The sequence below is a fragment of the Sinohyriopsis cumingii genome, chromosome 6 (genome assembly GCF_028554795.1).
Source record: "Sinohyriopsis cumingii isolate HCF-2022 chromosome 6, ASM2855479v2, whole genome shotgun sequence".
NCBI classification, from domain to species: domain Eukaryota; kingdom Metazoa; phylum Mollusca; class Bivalvia; order Unionida; family Unionidae; genus Sinohyriopsis; species Sinohyriopsis cumingii.
The window spans coordinates 64,271,343-64,293,899 of NC_142966.1; the positions used below are offsets into that span (position 1 = coordinate 64,271,343).

The following is a 22,557-nucleotide window of genomic DNA, read 5'->3' on the forward strand; positions in this document are numbered from 1 at the left end:
AACCACCGATCCACTGGAAGCTAGTGGCAAGCTGTCTCACATACCCAATATGCTGAGACCTAGACTCGAACCACAAGTACAGAGGTGAGTGGGCAGTGATTAGTAAAGGAGGGTGTCTTAGACCACTCGGCCATCTGGGCTTGTTGACTGTCTTGAAATACGTGTTATCTCTGAGTTTACAGTCGTAGAATCATGAGGTTTTATTTAAGTTCCTATGGTACGTATTTTATCCTAAAAGTAACTAGCTCCGATCAAAATTCCGAGACGACCATCACAGTACTGAAGTAAAAAATCTTGTTATAGCTACTTCTTGCGAACAGATGTTTATGCTATCGTACGTTTTTCACCATAAGACCTCTTACTCTGTCTCGCATGACCTAAATAATCATGGTGATAATAAGTCGGTGCCATCTTAAACATCTTGTTATCACTAATCCTAGTGAAAGGATAGTCGTATTGCCACAGGTTTCCGTTAAACCACTTATCACTACATGTGATGGTCCTAAAGGAAAATGACCATACCAGCAATGACCAAAATGCTTTCTTTTCCTGCAGTATACAGTTGTTCATACATTGAGATGATAATGAACTATCCCGGACTGTTATCAAAAACATATATACATGGATACCTACCCTGAACTGTAGTATTGACACAGAGTTTTCACTTAAACATTTATACAGTATTTAACTGGTTAAGAAATCAAAACGGTGTAGATCTGACCCCCCCCCACAAAAAAAAAGAAAACAAAAACAATTTTTTTTTAAAATCCGAACGTTTATGAACAATAAACCTGATTGACGTTGGGGTTAAGTCAAAAGTCATCGTTAGCAGTTTTTAAAATATATTTTTCCTTTTTAACGCCATTGAGTTTAGATATATAAGTTTCACCAAATTTTATATTTAGTTGTATCCAATAAACAAGCTGATAGTTCCCATTCTGACATGGATTTTAAAGTCAAGGGACTCCTTGCTTAAGGTTATCTCATATAATTGTAAATTAAAAGGAACAGTGGAGCCTGTATATAAATAAGAATCAAAAGATCAAACAATTTTGTAATGTGAAGACTGTGTGGATAAGTATAAATATAGTTTCTTTACTAAGGACGAAACGTTAACGCTTTCAAAGAGACACATGTCTACAGTGTCATTCGCGATGTCACAGGGTGGAGTCTTCAGAAACCAGTCAGCTGCTGTCTTGTCAGATTTTGGCTATTTCATAGTATTGTATCGAGGGGGACTTTCTGTTGTTTTTATATGAGCATATGCTTTAATTATGCCGATGTTTACTAAATGAGGTTTCATAGTAAAGTTCTGCGTATGATGTACACATTATTTATTTGACCATCCAAACAATGGCCGCTTGAGTCTAAAAGTTGAATTGGAATAAAACTTCTTTCCTCCACATGACCTCAACGATTGCAGAACAAAATAGAGTATTTTGGCTTTTTGCAAACGGCCAGTATTAACATTATATGTATTGTTTTGTTACATTACATTGGCAAACATATATTAGGAATGCAATTTTTCATGTAATCAACGCTTACGTCTCAATGTTATGACGTCAACAATATGACATCAGTTGTTATCTAAGTACATCGTAGATCTGTAAATTAAGGGAGAGAAAATAAAATAAATGTTTTTGAAATTTCTTTACCGAAACAAGAATCGCTTGAAAGAAAAAGGTAAAGTCAATTAAAAATATCATACTTTAGAAATCTTTAGTAATTTTTGACCTGCTGTAAATGGACTGCACAAGTCTTCTGTTCCGGAAAATCAATGTGGTACCAATAACTGTGTCAAAATGAAACAATTCAGTCATCTACGAACACGTTTCTTTATATATTTGATAAGCAGAGTCTATGATCTTTAACGTGAGTTAATTTAATAAAGTTTTAAATACATCTTGAGATACTATTTTATGGATAATTAATGACAGGGTCATTTTACCAAATATTTCTATGTAATGACCTCTACCGTCACATTTGGCATATATATTCAAAAAAGTTCACCATAATTGAAAATACGTTAACCTATAAATCGTTAATTTGATTTATTAATGCTTAGACCATTGGCTATATACATGTATCAGTTTTCAAAAGGTTTAACATATACCCAACCTGATGTGATGTGATTAGGATTTTTAACGTAGCCTTAACAATGTTTTAGTCATATCGCTACGATGTCTGCAGTGTGGCAGTTTATAGAGATGTCTTGCACTGGGGCATCATGTCGCAGACCCATTATCCTGACACCAGATCGACCAGTCTTAATGCTGAACGCCCAGCGAGGCAGCTGCTAGTACCATTTTTGTAAGTCTTTGGTATGAGACGGCCGGGGATCGAACCCACGACCTCCCTCATCCGAGGCGGACGTTCTAACCAATAGGCCACCCAACCTGAAACTTTGGCTCAGATTTATCATTGCATAATGCACCAACAAATGCAGCCATTCATTTTTACTTTGTTTACGATGGACTTAACTGAAAACAACATAGACTTAGGTTGATCATTGCACGATGCACTGGCAGAGCAGCCGATGCGCCATTATAGTTCACCATATACATCATGCATTCAGCTGCAAACAGTATAGGCTCAGATTTGCTTTGGCGCATAGTGCAGCATCAAATGGAGCCGTGAGATGTTCACCTTGAATCGGTAGTAGAAATAACAGTGCATTTGCAGACCATAATCTGTCATATGCTGACAAACTGAGCTATGCGCTTAACAAGAATAGCAGCAGACCATATTCTGAGATCGCATGATGCAGCAGAAGATTTTAATCTATATTGTTCACAGTTGTATATTCATTACACCGAAGCATATATGGTGTGTGTCTCCACAGGTTTTGTACAAGCATTGTGAGCCAGGACGACCATGGCCAGATCTGGCATTCCAGAAACCTTGACTACGACTTTGGCGGCATGCTTCGAAACATCACTGTCCATGTGGACTTTATCAGCCAAGAACAGGTGTGTTATCAGTCTATGCTTATTTATATTGTGAGATTCTACATGGTAACAGTTTTTGTTATATATGTATATGTTATGGATAAGCAACATTATGAAAATTGTACCTGATAAGTAATGAATCCCATAGCAGCAACAAATCCTGGCACGTACCGTAGAAGAGTTAATCAGCTCGTACCAGTTCTTTTGAATAAATACAAGACATTATTTCTTTGCTCAAAGCCAGCTTTCAATAATATTTTTATTACTTAAAATTCACATTTGTATCCAAAACAAACTGTCATCTAAATCGCTATATCGTGACTGTTTTGGCATGTAAGGGCTTTCTAGAACTTGATACAAATTTGAGTAGAGGCCCTTACCCGCTGAAATAGTTCCCATCAGCCAACTTTATGGTAGTGTAATACTTTCATTTAAGTGAATAGTTTTATTTCAGTAAGTGCGCTTCCTTGTACATTTTATTACCTAATTATATTTGTATTGATGATCATAGCAAAATGAATACACCCAACCGTATTTTCTTTTCTTGGATAGTGTGCTACTGATGGTTAATATTTGCCACAGTTGTAGAAAACACTGGTTAAATGAAATCATCACAGTAGTTTCACAACTAATGTTTCAGATTGTAATGTAAGTTCTCTAGTGACATCTGCAGAACATAGAACTGAGTATAATATTATAAAATATTATTTATTGTAAAAGGACAAATAATATCACTGGAGTTAGTATCACTCTATCCTTCCAGCCGTCAGTATTTCATTATTTTTATCAGATATCACACTTGTCATAAAAATGTTACATTGTTCGCTGTATTTTTATATCAAGACTACTCACTGAATAAATATATGTCAAATACTACTACTGACTTTCAGACAGTTATTACACCTGTGAAAGAAATGTTACATTATTGGTTGCATTTTATGTACAAAATGTCTCATTGAATACATATGTTAAATACTACTATTGATTTTCAGACAGTGTACAGTGCAATTACATATGCTGGCTACATAGGAATCCTTTCTGGACAGAAACCAAAGGCCTTCAGCATCACAGTCGATGAGAGAGGTAAAATATAGTGCATTACAGTTTTATTTATCAGACACTCATTAATCCAATTTAATACACGAATGTTATACATTCTTGAAATGTGCTCCGCATAAAACTTAAGTCAATGACATTTGCGTTCAATATATTATGAGTAATAGCAAGGATTTGTGTCAGATTAAAGGACCTAATTGTACATGTACCCCACAATGCTTCTATACGCTCATGTCACTCATAATATACAAGTTTAAAACTGTATACTGGTGATTTAGAGTTGATTCTAGTCGACACTTTTGTAATAAAATGAATAGAAATCGTGTGATTTCGCTTATATTTCTTCCTTGATTTTGCACATTGATACCACTTCTGCTGAACTGTTTAAGGCCCCTGCCACTACTAGTGACCTTCTTAGGACCGTCCCTCTTCTCATGGACTGGTTAAAGCCAATCTTTGCTTGTGTGCATATGTATTATAATGCATCCCATGAAAGGAGCATGTGGATAAATGGCAGGTGGATTTACTGCTTTCTCACCACAGTTGTAATTGGATAGAGTATGAGAATAAGTGGCAAGGGAAATACAGATTGAGTATGAGAATATATGGCAAGGGAAATACAGATTGAGTATGAGAATATATGGCAAGGGAAATGCAGATTGAGTATGAGAATATATGGCAAGGGAAATACAGATTGAGTATGAGAATATATGGCAAGCAATTGTACAGATTTCATATAACTGCGTGGAGTATGGAAATAAATGACCAGAGAAAGTATCGACGAGGTATTGGACAAAGTGACATGGGAATGTATATTTTTCTCATGCGGATATGTAATTGGATGGAGGATGGAAAATAATGGCCAAGGAGACCACACGTTTGTCATGCAGATTGGTAATTTGAGGGAGTATGGGAATAAATGGCCAGACAAAATATATGTTTCTCATGTGGAGTTGTACTTTGATGAAGTATGGAAATATGTATCCCGGGAAAGTACAGGTTTCTCATGCCGATTTGTAATTGGATAGAGTATGGCAATAAATGGTCAAGGAAAGTACGGATGGAATATAGGAATAACTGGCCAGGGAAAATAAGTTCCTTCCTCTAACATTCGTCCTCAGCCCTAACTAAAGATTCACCTCTTAAAGAAACCCATTTCTCCACCTGCTACAAAGAGTCAGCCAAGGCTCCAATGTAACAGAAAGAGATCACACAAAGTCTAACTGTCCCTGTAACAACTACTGACCCCGGTTCCTCTTGTCCCACGATGAAGCATACCTACCACTAGAGTTAAAGGTCCGGACCAGATAAGCTGGTTTCGTAAGTGGTATCGTATGTCTCAAACGCTAAACAACTTGGGTTAAAACCATTGTTAAATGGATACAAATACAGATTTGATACCATAATCTGTTTGCCTCAACTATTTTCTCGTCTTCTGATGAGTCTGGATTGTTGAGTTGAGCTTTTATTGTACCAGAAATGCAATTGTCACTGAACAGTACTGACAATATCTACAGCAACGGAAGTATTCGCATGGTCATTGCAGTCGTAAAGAAGCTCTCAATATATAATAGCAGATCCAGTCTAGTTAAACCCCAACACCCATGTATAATTTAAAAGCAGTACTTTCCCGACCCACTTATTGTTTTCTGATGTAGAAATCTGTATCCCATGTTCAGCTTTGGTAAATGTAAGTTCTGCTTTATTAACTTCGTAAAGTCTTGTAAATTTTGTGAATTAAGTGATGCATTTATACTAGGCAAGAGAAGCCTGTAAAGGTCAAACAATATTTTCACCTCAACTATTCGTGTAACATGGGTGTTATTTCTTTCAGATCAGGGATCCATCTTTGAAAATATTTTACTGGCAATACTTGACAAGAAAGCAGTGCCTATGTCATTCCTTGTTAGAGATGTGAGTATTTCATTAAGTGATTACCGTTTTGTTTAGTTTATAAACATTTGGCTTTAAGTATGTATGAATGTGTTTATGTATAGGTATAACGGCACGAAAGTTAAAATTACAGACAAAAAGGTACACATTGCATAAAAATTTGGAAGATAACGTAAATATATAATAGCTAAAGATAAAAAAGTAAATATTATACATTCCTTTAAAAGGTATATAAAAAGACAGCTACAAAATAAGTTCATAAAAAATATTCATCCTGAATATGGTTTCAAAATTTTCACTAACTAAAGCTTTGAATAATCTCGCATGAAATTAGAACTCGTAAAATTATATTTCACGGTAAAATTTAAAAAGATACATTTCTTCCACATAAAAGCATGATGCCATATATTTGTTTTGCATATATCGCATGTCTACTTGATTTCCAAAGTATTATTGATGATGCAATGAAAAGATTTACAAGATGTTGGCGAGCTTTATTCTATCAATCTGCCAGGACCTTAAAGATAGTAGGGTGTGAATGTTGGGCGAATTGTATACTATCACACTAGTAGAGTCTGCATGTTGGTGATTTTATACTATCGTAATGCCACGACAGTAAGACAGTAAAATGTACATGATGGTGAGTTTTATATTCGTGTACTGACAGGACAGTAAAGATAGTAAAGTGTACATGGTGAGCTTTATACTGTTGTCGCGCACGGACAGTAAAGATAGGAGAGTTTACATGTTGATAAGTTTAGTAGTGTCAGGACAGTAAAGATAGTAGATGTGTATTTTTCTCTGTTGTAAGACGATTTCTGAGTACATGTCCGAATTAGGTGTTATTTCGTTGATTTCACTGAAGAATCAAAGACTTGTTTTTAACTAAATGGTTTAACTGAGCTGCAGTACACTCATCATTGGAGCTAATAATGTGACTGTCATTACAGGGGAGGTCACCTTATATTAAGGTGTCATAATACTGACCGAACACACAAAATAATGTATATTTATTCAAAGGAAACAGTGTTATAATTGGTTCATGTTATTAATAATCTAAATACAACTAAAATGATTCAATTACAAAAATAAAATAAAGTTTAACCAGTTTAATCTGACCCATAACCACACCCATATTAGCAGGACAGTGTTTTACTGAGGGGCTTTATACTGAGGTGCCACTATGTGCAGCTCTATCCATTTAAATTTGTAGACTCTTGCTAATGAGCCAGATTTTGAGAGTGCCATCAATCATCTGTCCACTACAGACACTGTGGCTTCAGTGTATTTCATCTTAGCTGGGGTCAACCCTGGGGAAGGTGCAGTCATCACTAAAGACAGACTGGAGACCATCGATATCTGGCGACTTGATCCATCCCATGGACGTTGGTTTGAGGTAGAAACAAATTATGACCACTGGACAACACCACCTCCAGATGATGACAGGAGGTAATAGACAGAGTTAGTTCCCATTGACAGGTCTCATAACACAATTGTTTTTCCTCTATAGACCCTACATTTATTGGTATTGCTGATCCTTCCAGTGTGTCCACGGTAAAATTCTTGTCACAGGTTAACTCTTATTTTTGTGAAGCTGCACTGTAAACAAAACAACGTGCATTGGGGTCACATATTTCACTTCCGGTACTGGCTACCATGCCTCATTACTCACTGTGTATTGTCGCCAAAATGCACACAGCCAACCAAACCATAATGCTCATAGTATAAAGAGAATAATTTCCTTTAAATCAACATATAAAAGGCCTTCATATAATAAACGCATCGCCAATAAAACACGAGTGGAAAAATTGCTAAAAAAAAGACTGGGACTACATTCGTAGGTACAGAACCGGAAGTAATAATTGTGACCTGAATCCTTATAAAAACGCACATTTAGTCCAATTAACAAATATTAAATATTGGATAAGTATGGAATGTGAAGACATATAATCAGTTTAATAACCATCTTTGGGATCATTTTGGATAATGACATATGTATATCATTTGATCGTGTGGGACTTCTATATTATGACTAGTTTTGACGAATTAAGGTTGTAAATATTGAACATATTTCTTTTCTTTGCTGATAAATAGTAATGGTGCGTAATTGAAAATGTACCATAGGAAGATGCTATTTATTTTCGAGCGCACGTTCATGGGAAGTGAGACGCAACAGTCTCTTCTCCAATTGCGATGACCTCATCGTTGTCAACTGTTTGGTAAGTTTTGTAACTTCCATATAATGTCCTAAGCACCTTGATAGAATATAACCATCCTTCACATGAAACGTTATGACTCTAAGATACTTCATCCTGAAACACGCTTGATTGCACCTTTTGACTCTGGTAGACAATATCACAGTAATAAAAGTTTGCTTTCAAGGTTTGGTTTAAAGTTTTATTTGTGCTGAAATTTTCTAAACCACTTAATGAATTGTCCTTTTACTTTGAATTAATTACCATGAAATCTAAGGGAAATTTTTCACTAACACGCGTACTTGCCCATTTGGACTGGTGGTAAAAATAACAGTCAGAGAAAATTTGCATCAAACATTTGATCACATTATATCTAAACCTCTTGATGAATTGTATTCTTACGTGAGATGAGTAATTATAAAGCTAGGACAATTATCTCTGTTACAAGTGCCCTCGCAAATTTAATGTTGGGTCAAGATCACACATTTTCAGCAATGCTTTGAAGGTATGTTTGGCATGTAGGCCAAGGCTCTCTCGTACAAGACTGCAGTGAACTAGACAACGCAACGCTGTAACTCAAGCGATGTTCTACCGTTTCCTGAGGTGAGACCTCGTGGAGTCCGAAATATTGGCATCATGACCAAATGATAAAAACGTGGGCTGCACAGAGATTCATCCCAGCAGAGCTGATGGCATAACCTGCCTTACAATGGTTATCCCGCTACAGGATCAATCGAAAGAAATCACTATATGAACATATGCAAACAGGACTGCCTTGGGTGCTCTCCTCCTGCTTTCAATTCAAGAAATGAGCGTACTTTGGCCACTTTGGCAATGCACCTTGCACATCAACCCCTAGACATGAAGGCTATAGTGTGTATATATTTCGATCGTGCAGGAGACATCTTGAAGAGGTGTTACCATTCTGTCCGACAACTCGACTGGCATCCATAACATCACAAGGCAAGGGAGGAACAAGTCCCTAGACCTGGATTTTCTTAAGTGGTGATATTACCAACAAACCCAAAGTCACGTTCACCACATCCAATCAGACTTTTTGTCCTAGAGGATGCTTTCCCGACAGATTGAGCTGATCAATACCATATGATTCATTCATATCTCAGTCTTCAGTAAATGTTGCGCCTGTTAGGGTCGACTTCTTGTGGACAAGGTGTAACGAGAAGCTTCCTACCGACCTCTCCCCAGTCCCAATTCAAAAAGCATCGGTAGTCGACGCCCGTTCCCTATCATGGAGTGTTTTCGGCACAAACGCTTTTTTCTCCACCACCACTGATTTATAATGTCTTCTGGAAAGCAAGGGAACTTAAGTGTCAGTTAATAATAACTGCCTAAGTAAGATAATAATCGATTAGTCACCTTCTGAATCTAGCGGGTGAGATACGATAAAAAAACTTAGATTCCCTTGCCTGCTGAAATCATCATGAATCTGGGTTTTACCATCCAAACTGTTAAACCTGAACACCCTGTCTCATATCGCACAAGCCCGCATAAACAAACAATTCTGTGAACAAGTGGGATGCAGGCCAACCACTTTTAAATTTTATGAGGAGAAAGAGGATTTTTGTTTTCCCAGAGGTACATGCAGAGACACATCTCTCCGATACAAGTCACGTCGTCAAAGAAGTTTACCTCCTGTTCCTTTAAGATGAGAAAAAACTAGCTCTGATCACTATTAAGGGCTACCATTTCACGATCTCAGATGCATTTGGTCATCATGGAAAAGCTTCATTCCAAAGTGGGTCACTCTACTTTAGGGTAAGCAGTTGAAACTCCCCTCGCATCTTATCATTTCTCCTAATGTGTTAGAATCAGGTAATAAATCTTTGCAATGGACTAAACTTAGAGTAAAATATGTTTATTCAATCATAATACGAGTACGCTCTCCTAAGTCCTCCCCGCAGTTACATCTTTGGAAGAAGTTAACGCCAGTCCTTCTCTCCAAGGACAGGTTACTCTTCTCTGACTTCCTTTTCGGCATTCAGAATACATTTTAGCACTCATGTTGACCTAAAAGACTTGGTGAACGTATTCTTAATTAGGAGGGTATGGTTTGTGACATATTATATGTACTCCTCAGATATGATGACTAGTCACGGATTCGTAGAAGAGACATATTTTTCTCCAAAACTTGATTTTGTATTTAATAGTTGAACATTAATTTCAACCTTAATGAAGAGGAACTGATCGCGGATATAGTAAAAACAAAAACGTCGGCGGCATTGACCTGGTTTACAGTTGTTTACCTTTTCAAGCATTTAATCGGCGAGACTTCCGAATCCATTATTGTGGCCAGATTACAAACACTTACCTGGATTATTACACTTTGAGTCAAAATTAGGCCAGCGTGTTCCTTATTTCACAATCGAGTGGTATTGAAAACTTTGCATTTAACACATTTTGCAAGACTATTGGCAATGGAGACATAAATTGGCTTAGAATTGCGTTTGTGAATAGTACTACAGCCATCAATAAAACCTAGGTCTCTGTAATCTGTATTTACTAATTTAGTGATATGAGACTAACTGTTATGTTAAACTCAGTTTTTCTAGATTAAGGTTTGCATTTTTCTCAGTTTCACCTCAGCTGTTGCTTGTTGAGTCATGTAACTTGTGGTAAAGATGCATCATGAGTACAACACCTTACGTTTAGTCAAAATTAGGTCAGTTTGACCTATAATTCCCACCACAGTAACATGCTTTAACCTATGCAATTTTAGATTTGTTTTTCATGCACTTTTACCTTCAGAGTCATGTAAAAAAAATATGCTGATGTTTCTTAAGATGTACTTGGTATTATTACGTTTCTATGGTCTTCAACTAAGTAACAAAAAAAGTGAAAACCAACAAGTTTAGTAAAATTCAGCAAATAATGTATTTCTCTAGAATGCAAAGTGAAAATTTAACAAGAACTTACATTATTGTGAGTTAAATCCCAAATAGTTCTAAAAGTTCTTTCACAAGTCCAAAAGTGTGGAATTTTCAAACAGAATTCAAGTGTTGAATGAATTCCGATGTTTAATGTGCGGATGTACCAATAACCTGGACTGTGACAATGTGCTAACAGTTTTGATGTATCGCAATGTCATAATACAAAATGTCCTTGAATGACTTAACAATAATTCTAAAATAGTGATTCAGTCAAAGATAACTTTGTAATTCCAGTGAATATATTAAATGAATCCTCTCAAATTAAAAAAGATCACAAAAATAAGACTGATTCCCATTCAGACGTCAAGGCAGAAATGACTAATTCTCAAGTAGACAACATTTATAAATAATAAAAAAATATGTTCAATAACAGAACCAGGAAGATGGGGGTAATTTTCCGATCACATTGGAAAACATCTTGCTTTTAGAACATTCATTGTTTATGTCGACTGTTGTTGTTTTTATTTTATTTTTGTTGTACCGATTGCCTAAGGGTGAACAAATAGATTTAATATGTGGATAGGTTTTCTCAAGTAGGAACGTATCTGTGCTCGGTGAATCGTTTAATTCTGAATAATGCTCTGAATGAACATTATACACGAATGTTCGGAAAATACATCTTTTTTCTAGTTTAAATCTTTTGAATACAGCAGTGCTAAGCGGCCATAAACTTCTTCGTCATTTTTTTTTTTTTTGTTGGAGGGGGGGATTCTGGCGGCAAAATGACAAACACTGAATACCCTTGCTTCTTGAGTGGGTGTGTGTTAGCAAAGGACATCCCATTAAATTTCGACATGCACACTCGTACATTTATTATATTATCCATGGATAAAGTATACGTCGGACTAATGAATATTGCTTTGTTTCACCTGAAAGTAATGTTTCCAGCAAGTCAAATGAAAGGCTCAAGGAGGGAAAATATTCATTTATCTCGTAAAAAAAAAATCAAATAAATACCATAATTAATGTCATGTATGGTCATTGAATGTATGTATGCCATAAGGAAGCAAAACAAAATTTACAAGTTATTCCACATAGAGACAATACAACAAAAAGGAATTGTTATCCTGTAAATTTCTTGCTTTTGCTCAAATACAAGGGGCATTTTAAAATTTCTGTCAGAGCTTCTACTGATGCTATAGTTTTAATCATAGAGATGTAAATGTAGAAAGCAGGAAAACAAAAATTAGACAGACACACATATATGCCTGACGTAACAGTTTATACTTCCTTCCTTAAATTATAGTTGCATTAGCCCATAGGGCATGCGCGACTGATTTCTTCCCATTTAATTGGTCGTGAGCGGTGGAAGTAGAGCCTCGCCCCTCACGCATTTATATGTGCGTGGCACACTGTTTAATTACAATGTCCATACGTGGAAAGGCAGGTGGGTAGGGTTGGAGGCGCCCACGCACAATGAAAGCACACCAGTTATCCTGGGTATAATTTTGATCCCAATTGCCGAAAGATAAATTGTCGTCCTAGCACAGTTTTGAATGAATAATTCTGTGCTGTCTTGGAAAGAGAATAGAACCACATCAGTCACTGCATAATGATTATTAATTATGCTTTCTTATTTATTTGGTTGCCACATTGTGTGGCTGGGCCTGATGGTCCTGGGCATTAGACCACCTTTATATTCCTTAAGTTTTGGGTCATATTTTATTTTTTAAGTTGTTTAAGCTCAGCATTGTGCGGTTGGGCCTTATGATCCTGGGTATTGGATCACCTTATATGACATAAAATTTGTTGGGTCTTAATATAAAGTTCTGAAATATTTAATGTGCCGTATTGTGCAGCTGGGTCTGATGGTCCTGGGTATTAGACCACTTTATATTTCTTAAAAAGTTGGGGTCTTACATAATTTATAAATATCATTAATTTATATATTTCTAATGTTATAGTTATATATGCAGTTCTACGGATAATCTTCTGTCACCATTGTGGTATAAAGATGTTAGTAACCTGCTATGTCCGTACTTAACACTACTGAATTTATATCATCCTTTGTTTAGTTAATTTTGTTGTAATGATAGGGTGCTAATTTTGTTTTTGTTACCATGTGCATTGCTTGTGTTGGATTGATTGGTTTACAGCGATACAATAATTTGTATGATTGTTACTATTGTTACCCCTCATGTCCTAATGATGATGGGTGTCTACATGGGGCCTGTTACTACTGGCATTGCGCAGGGAGGCAGGTCCATCCTTCTCAATCGGTATAGGGTCCACCGGATGCGCATTGTCATTACTCCACACCATATCCGTCTGGTCTCCAGCTTTTCCAACAATTCTTGATCTATTTGGCCTGCGCCCCCTCCCCCTCCCCCAGGCCCCTGGGTCGCATTCAATCGCCCCATGTTATGAATTTTCCTGAATAATTGGGAAGACTTTGTTGTTTTGCTACTACTGCATTGCTTAAAGATTTCATGGTATATGCTATGGGGCTTGATAGATTATGATTTCGGTATCACAGATTTCAACAGGCCATAAAAATAAGCAAAATGTATATGGTAGTGAGAGGAATTTAAATTTTTCCCCTTTTCCCGATATCTGTAAGGAAGCTAACGATATTCTGAGATGTTATACCTATATTTGGGTTAACATTTCCCAGAAATTCTGGATAGTTCGATGGAGATCATATAATTTTGTGTTTGGTTCTAAATATAATTCCTTGCTCTCTATATTTCGGGCAAACAATGAAAACTTGATGGACATTTTCTGGTCATGGGCAACGGGAACAGTTGCTATATTCATTTGCATTACTTGCCGGGTGTTTCCCAAAGTTGCTGGATAGTTGTTTTTTTCCTCGTTCTTATTATTTTAATAATTTTTTGATCATGAATATGAACAGTTTATACGAATGCAACATATGTATTAACAGCCATCCAGAAACATAGTTTCACTGCCAGATCCAGTATTCTGACTTGCTCTAATATCTGCAGTTAAAATTTTTTCAGACTCATGCAAGCCTTCTTGCAGAGTCCATTTAACCTGACTGGAATGGTTTAAACCTTAGATCAGTCAACCTAACGCGTGACGAGAGATTTGATTCACATAAATATTTTTAAACCGACTGATATGAAAAGGATCCAGACTGTTTTACCCATTGTTGTATGGTCCACTAAAGCCTTATTGCCACTCTATCGTTGTTATAATTCCGTATTAATATGGGGATTATGCAGTGCCGGATTAAGGCCTTCCAGTGCCCTAAGCTCTGAAAAAAGGTGCCACCCACAACAAAAAAATAAAATAAAAAAATATGAAACTCAAAAACACAATATTGAAAGCCTTAATGGTGGGAAAATGACAGTGTTGCCATCATTCAACTCAAAATACTCGTACGTATTTATCGAAATGGTCATATATAATTAATTCAGCTTTATTATCAAGAATTAATTTGAATTTTTCTGGTGCCCTGTTGGGCTGGTGTACTAAGCACATGCTTAGTATGCTTAATGGGTAATTTGGCACTGGAAATATGCACGGAATATGATAAATGTGTGCATTCCATAAATAAGATCGATACTGGTTCCAAAATTCAGAAGCCTTATAGCAACAGGGTCACAACCTTAGAGGCCACCGTTGTACATCGCACACCGGGTTACCACCCTTATAGTAAAAATTACAAACACGACTATTTTATGTTAGCCAACTAAAATGCGCTTAGTCTAAAAGTAAAAAATAGTTATAAAAAAACTCCAGTATTAAAATATTAATTTCATACCATGCACAATCGTTGAATCAGAGATACTTGACGGCCGATAAATGAAAGACACAGAATCGTAAGGTTTATAATTTTACTTCTGATGCGAAATATGTTCAGTTGTAGTTTGTTTGTAACGTGTACCATTCAGTACTTTATGGAACAAAACTTGTTAACTCAGTACTTAAATCGCGTTACTCATTAGACCCTTAGCAATTAAGTCTCCAACAATGCATTGGATATACTATCGATGCATGACGTTACTTTATATTTCAGTTTTCCATGACATTACGTTGTACTTCAATTTTCCATGACGTTACGTTGTATTTCAATTTTCCATGACGTTACGTTGTACTTATATTTTCCATATCTCCTCAAGCTTCATGCTTGTATACATGTTGATAAATTTTACCTACTGGCTGACACAATATTGTTCCTTCCACCAGTGCAATTTTAAAGCTAGTTAAAGAAACCTTGTAAGTTCCTTTTAAAGCATTATGTTATGGTAATACAGGCTATATTCGATTTCTGTTTATTATATACCTCATATGCTGCAAGCTCTACAAACTAGGTGTAATAAAGTTTTGTCTTGTATTGTCTTGATTAGCTCGCACATTTCTATGTCAAGTATCCGTTCCACCACAAAAAAGGGTACTGAACGGGTTTGATAGATAGCGGACTTTTTTGGCATAGGCTTTATTGACAATTGCTGGCTTTACACATTTTCACATCGATATCTTATACGCAGCATGAAAAGATGTTGAAAATTGAGTTTTATACATTTTCACATCGATATCTGATAGAAAACACATGAAAATATGTAGTCATTCTTAAAAATTACTGTAATTTGTAGCAAAATATTGCGTTAAATTCATCTATTTTTCTGCATACTTGAGAAAATATTTATATATTTCTATATTGTGGGCATCATAATATGGTTGGCACTTTATTAATATGCCCTAGCAAGCTAATTTCCAATTCAACTGAATTGAAGAGGTCTGCAAATCTAGCTTATTTAGTAGCAAAACAGCGAGTAATTTTAAACAAATCTATTACGTACTTGTCATAGAAAATTTCAGGCATGGTTTCAAAATGAATGGTAATTCAGATTGTCTGAGTGCTTGTCGTGCTCCTACCTATAACTGCGTAAGTTTCATAGCTGACCTATATTTCATTTCACAGAGATCCCGCCAATAAAGCAATGACCAGGCTGGGACAACACAACATTAATAAGGCATCTCTCTTTGCTGTGATGTCTGTGCGACCAGTCCTCAACAAGTAAGCTCTTTAGTGTTGAATGTTTAACATATTTCACAACGTATCTTAACAGACCTATCAATCTGAGAACTCCCCCAATCGAATATTGTATGGGGTCCGCAGGCTGAGGGAGCATTTTGATGCATGCAAATATATCTTTATGAGTAGAGCTATTGTTAAAAGAACAAAATAACACTAGTTCAAGATCGAAGAAGACTGAATGTATAAGGAAGGAAAAAACAAAGAGAAATCTAATATCTTTATTTAATAATAATAATAATAATAATAATAATAATAATAATAATGTTATGTATATTTGATTTGATTATTTCTGATTTTATTGTTTGTAAGTTTTTAAAAAAATCATTACATGTCAAAATAATGTAGTTCTGTTTGTTAGGAACTTAATATGTTTTTTTAGAAAAAATTTGACCTTGACTGTTCGTTTTAGTAAACACCAGGTGTTGACCTAGATCCTGACCTTAATTTAAAATTAGTAGCAACCACGTAAATAAGTTCTGTTTTTATTTTAAAACGATTGGTTGTTGTCGAGGTCATGATGGGACTACTGATTTAACATGTAAGCAATTTTTTTTATATATTTTATTTCTTAGAGTAAAATGATTGGGTCTTATCAAGGACATACAGGGGCTACGTGATTTTATTTATATGTAAACATGACCACTTGACCCTTATCCGGGGCGTAAAATTCAAGTCTTAAACCATCGTATTAGAGAAGTAAACACAGTTGGGCTTTTTCTTTACACTGGAAGGTGTTGTGTCCTTTGGAGTTATTTCAAATTTCTTGAATTCAAAAGGATTAATTCGTTTTTTCCTGGAAAATACGCGCACTCGTGTGAGATTCTTAATCAAAGACAGTTTTTATAAAAAAATATATTCAGATTTCCAAAACCGGAGTGATAATTCTTGTTTCTACAATGAACTGTAGACTTCAGCACTACATATTACAGCATACGTCATCGTCTTCCATCTTGGGGTCTTTGTCCTGACTCGAACTTGACATCATTAGAACATTTTGTTATTAGGACTTAAAAACTTTTATTCGGGATTATTCTTGGATTATTTTTGGATTTGATTCTTAAAACGGTCAGTTCATATTTTTTCATTTTTACGGAATTTTCCAGGGAAATAAATTATTATATTTTTTCAAAGCTTGTTGTTTTCACTCTTTATTGTGTTACTGTTTATTCGAGCCTAAACACGTAACATAAGAATAATGATAATTTTCTCTGTAATATTTCAGTCACACAACCTACACGGTGATAATGTCCCCGGCTCAACCCCAGCTGATGCAAGCCTGGATTAGAAATTGCTGTTGATTCATCATGACAGGAACCTGAATGAAGGACGGCAGAAAAAAAACATTATTTTTATGGGCTTTTATTAAGATGGTCTAGAAGGGACGTTTTATTAAATATTTGCAGCAGTTTCTCGTCTTTGATTTATTTTCCAAAATTGAAAAAAGAAATATTGGGACATAACCTTAAAATGATTGATTGTCAGTGTCGCATTAACAATTGCTTATTTCATTGTTGTTGTTTTTTTATCGTTTATTTTATTTACATGTTGTATTGCTAGGTTTCTTACCCTTCTGAGTTAATGTGTGGTGTGTCGGGTTGTTATGCCGCCACTGTGGTAGGTGTGTTATGGTTGGAGTGGGGTGCTGCCAATATTTTACTTAAGTTATTATAGAAGTCCCACCCAGTCTTGATTTTGGTTGGAAGTTAAATTAGTGAAAAATAAATGTAAAGCTCCGAGCCCCCAGTCAGCAATGCCGACGGTTAAATGATTGAATATAATTTAAAAAGAAGTAAAATTCAACAACTAACAATTTAACAACAATTCAATAGTCAAGTGCTTCAAAAGTACTCTCTTTCCGCTAGACCCGGTAATAGCCTATTGCATCATTTAATTAGTAGTGTGAGACAGCTTTCCACCTGTCCTTCTGTTCTACTCATCTGTGTATTCTTCTCCTATTCCTCCAAATCCTTCTCCTCTTCCTCCCGACTTTCTCCAAATTCCTTCTCCTCCTCAACTTCTCTATAATCCTCTTCCTTCTCCACTACCTCCTCTCGACTCCTTTTTCTACTCCTCCTCGACTCTCTTCACCGACCAGACATGTCAACTCCGACTGCTCTGCTAGTTTCACTTCCGTCTCCCCTCTTAGAGACTCGATACTTCACTGAACCGGAGTTCTGTCCCACAAAAGCTTCCTGTGAAAACACAAGGACGGTACAATATTTTCCTTAGTTCTCTCATTTCACACTAAACCCAGCCTATAATCAGAGAACGGCTATTAAATTTATTCGGTCACGCATTCATTCACATCGAAATACTCATACCTTGTTTTATGGCAAAGCAAAATCGTATGATAATATGTCAATCAAAAATTACAACTAATCATTTTCTGTGACATATAATGCAAAATATACAATGTCAATATCGAATGACACCTGAGAATTTATTTCCATTAACTGAATAAGATGAGTCCAAGCAAAAGAGTTATTATTATTATTATTATTCTTGTTGTTGTTGTTGTTGTTGTTTGTGTATAGTCTTCGTTCAATAAAAAAAAGAATTAACGTAATGATTTGTCTTGCTTCCTTTCTGCGGCATTAGCTGCTTTCGTAGCAAAGCGACTAGAGAAATTTCACTTCATACGAAACATCCAGCTGGCGTATGTCATGTTTTTGATTGCCATTTTGCAATATGATGGTGTGAGTTAAGATTCATAGAATTGACTGACCTATCTTTAAGTGATCAGCCGAAAGTGACCTTTCTGACCAACATCGGTTACTAAAGGAAGGACACTGCCTGGCCAATTTAAAAGCATCATGTCCGGTGAAAGGCGAATATCAATTGTACCATCACAGTATGGACTGTGCTCAAGAAGACACTGCATGCAGAGTTTAATAATACCCTTAAAATCAACTGTCTTAGGGAAGTGATCGTAGACTAGCCAAAAATTATATTTTCCAGAACAGTAACTACAGCAGTCACAAACCCAACCTCAAAATAACGATCGTAATCCTCTCTCTACATTTCTGTATTCATGACTTAGTCGAGCTTATTAAACATATGATCATGTTCAGAACTGGTGTTGGTAATTCTATGAGACGGTCTCTCTCCCTCTCTCTCTCTCTCTCTCTCTCTTCGTTTCTTTCACTTTTTCTCAAGAGAATGTTTTCTTTCAATTAATTAGAATAGAAAAGTGGTGCATTCGGCAGTCTTGCTTTATCTATCGTCGACTTTACAAGAAAGAAAAACAAAATGAGAAAAGATATCAGATGAAGACTGAAAGAGACCTTAGTTCACTTGGAATATGTACAGCACATCCGGGGCCAGCTGGAAGACATGGAAGTCCATCTCACAGGTCAGCTATAAAGAAGGAAATGGAGGCAAAAGTGCTGGTAGTGTTATGCTGCGGGAAGAAATAAAAAGAGAGAAAATGGAACGAGAAGAGGACAATAAACAGAAGGAACAGTATTAGCTGTTCCTTTAATGGCAAGAATAGCAACAACAGCAACATAAAGAGAGAGACAGAACCCTTCATCATAGGAAATGAGAGTTGGGAAAGTGAAACTAGCCAGACTAACATTTTCCTCAAAACGATGTGGTCATTAACGGAAAATTTGACTAAAAAGATGAACATTTTGGGGCCATCCTGATCACTCAGAAGCAAATACACTACTGAAATGATTGGCAATATGTGTGTGTTGTGTGTGTATTTTGGTCATTATTGTGTTTTTAACAACAAAATCTTAAAACCCGTCTAACCGTCTGTATTTAATTGTAAGTGATGATGTGTATGTGTCAATGTGACAGATCACATGGGGAAAATGGAAGAAGGAAAGATCAAAGAGGAAGCAAAAGTAATCACGGTTAAATAAAACCTGGATTAAAGTCCAGCAGCGATGAAGGGAAACAGAGAGACTGCAACAAAAACAACATTGGGTGGCAAACAGAATCTCGTCTGCAAGATGTACCCTCTAACGGCAAGTGTGGTCGAAAAAATCCCAGCCCTTCTCAGGGCTAACACCAATGACCTTTAATCATCTACAGATATACCACTGAAACTCTTGCGAAAAGTTTGTGAGGTTGTTGTTATGTTCTTGTATATAGTTTTCTTTTCCAAGCTAAACACCCGCACATCCTTCTGCCCTTTTCTCGTGACATCATATAGGTATGATAGTATGTTTGTGCATGTATGAATATTCCTTCTTTACATTGGTCTTCAGGGATTATATGTATGTAGGTGTCGATGTGAAATGCTATTGGAAGTGTTACTCTTCCTTATTCTACCTCCTACTTTTCATCTCCCTTCACAATTGTGTTGGTGAGTAGATGTGGATCTTAATGACCAGAGGTGAATGCTGCTCAGGATGTATTAAGTGCTGGCCAGTAGTTGTGGGTGCCGGTCTGCCCGACAGTGTCTTGGCCAGGAGATCTGAGTGATGATCAGTAGATATAGGTGCTGGTTAGTGAAAAGTTGGGCTAACCTATAGATATTCTTAACATTACATTTCCTGTTCGAGGCCAGCGTGCCATCTTTCTTAAGGACAGAGTGCAGAGTAACATTTTTTGAGGCCACAGTGCTTCACTATGTTATGAAATTGTCTAAATAGAATGGCTACGTCAGTTTTAACGCTGTTTTCGCCGTTGCATAGAAGTTTCGATTGGAACAAACAATAATGAACTGTATCTCTTCCGAACGAATTCTCCCAGAAATTTCGAACTTGAAGACTATATGGGAACACGAGTGACCTACTGCCGATGACTTACCGGTAATAAAGAATTGGGATAGGAGGGAGAAGATGCAGGGGTCACACTCCTCCAAATGTTGAACAAATCAGCAGCAATATATGCTACTCCATCAAACCTATATACAAATATTAACATATAACAAGTAAAGGGATCGTCTCTTTTTTTCCAGTACTATGTGACAACGCTTTATTGTTAGAACTGATGTATAATTGTCTTCGATGAGTTCTCATAGTCGGCATACTTAGATTAGGCGTAAGTATTAAAAGGGTTCTGACCACCCTTCGTGTTCCTTAAATTATGTTATAAAAACGGTCAGGTTTATAAAATGCCTGCCAAAAAAAATACGTATGACCTATTTTTCTTTTTTTGAGACACTGATTGTATACGTTCTTCAAATCAAATATTGTTACATCATTTTTATATTCCTTTCACCCTGCTCACATTGACTTCCTCTTTCTCTGCACTTCGTCAATATTGGCATCGTTGTCAAAATAATCATACTTACTACCTGTAGCACTACCACTGCTATTACCAGCACCGTCATCATAATCATCACTCAGCATCATCATAATCATCACTCAACATATTCATTTCTGTGTCGAGGCAGTATGCTTCGTACCAACCAACCTACCACTCGAGAAACCGAAAGTGCAACGAATTGTTAACAAAGTATTCATTATTCCAAAATTAGCCGAGCGTTACGTGCCTGAGCATTACACATCAATAGCTTCTTTGCTACTACAAAACTAGGGTCGACTGAGTCGCAATGTTGATAGTTAAAAGTCCTTTGTATCCTCTTTCGATTCACAATGATCTGTTAAGAACATGGCGAGCAGAAGCCTTCTCACAGGATACGTCGTATTGTGTGCCTGTATTAGTTGTATTACCCTGACTTTTTCTAGAGTTGATGCAACAAATGACGCCTTTTCTGCCTTACCAAAGTACCAAGTCAACCTAGATTTATCGCCAGAGATGAGATGGGCATCTGTTGTGACAAATTTTAAGTATGTCGATTCGTACATTCGTGCAATTATCGAGTAAGTATGAGACACAGTATTGGTGACTTTTCTTACCTTGTAATTCATACTACCTGTTCGTTTCTTATTAAAATTCTCTCTCTCTCTCTCTCTCTCTCTCTCTCTCTATATATATATATATATATATATATATATATATAGAGAGAGAGAGAGAGAGAGAGAGAGAGAGAGAGAGAGAGAGAGTGGGAGTGTGTGTGTGTGTGGTGAGTAAATGCCTTCTCCCACCCACGCCCTTTCTCGCATTGGTACTGACAGTCGCGCTTGATGATAAAATTAAATAAAGACAAAATGACTCCAAATGTTGTCTTCGAAATATAGCCATTTAAATGAAACAAGTGAACGCTCTTTGAACAATCAAGGTTCTAACAAATTTCGGAATGTAACTATTTCATCTGAGTGTGATTTGGATTTTTAACGTAGCTTTAACAATGTTTCAGTCATATCGCTACGATGTCTGCAGCGTGGCAGTTTATAGTGATGGCTAGCACTGGGGCATTATATCGCAGATATGTAGCATGATGTCCACACAGTCACATCATACTAACACCAGGCCGACCAGGCCTAACACTGGGCTAAAACCAATGACCTTTAATCATCTACAGATATACCACTGAAACTCTTGCGAAAAGTTTGTGAGGTTGTTGTTATGTTCTTGTATATAGTTTTCTTTTCTAAGCTAAACACCCACACATCCTTCTGCCCTTTTCTCGTGACATCATATAGGTATGATAG

At 36.4% G+C, this 22,557-nt stretch overlaps 2 protein-coding genes across 2 annotated transcripts in view; both read left to right on the forward strand.

The window, feature by feature from the left end:
* The window catches only part of LOC149797089 (N-acylethanolamine-hydrolyzing acid amidase-like), a 30,123-nt gene extending 12,670 nt beyond the window's left edge, over positions 1 to 17,453 (forward strand). The window contains exons 4-9 of the mRNA XM_089961768.1: positions 2,843 to 2,969; positions 3,941 to 4,031; positions 5,839 to 5,918; positions 7,111 to 7,346; positions 15,929 to 16,024; positions 17,268 to 17,453. Coding sequence (XP_089817894.1) covers positions 2,843 to 2,969; positions 3,941 to 4,031; positions 5,839 to 5,918; positions 7,111 to 7,346; positions 15,929 to 16,024; positions 17,268 to 17,343 — 706 coding nt within the window. The 3' untranslated portion in view covers positions 17,344 to 17,453. The remainder of the gene's footprint in view (positions 1 to 2,842; positions 2,970 to 3,940; positions 4,032 to 5,838; positions 5,919 to 7,110; positions 7,347 to 15,928; positions 16,025 to 17,267) is intronic.
* Positions 17,454 to 21,466: 4,013 nt separating this feature from the next.
* Positions 21,467 to 22,557, forward strand: part of LOC149797090 (N-acylethanolamine-hydrolyzing acid amidase-like) — a 92,026-nt gene continuing 90,935 nt past the window's right edge. The window contains exon 1 of the mRNA XM_089961766.1: positions 21,467 to 21,825. Coding sequence (XP_089817892.1) covers positions 21,614 to 21,825 — 212 coding nt within the window. The 5' untranslated portion in view covers positions 21,467 to 21,613. The remainder of the gene's footprint in view (positions 21,826 to 22,557) is intronic.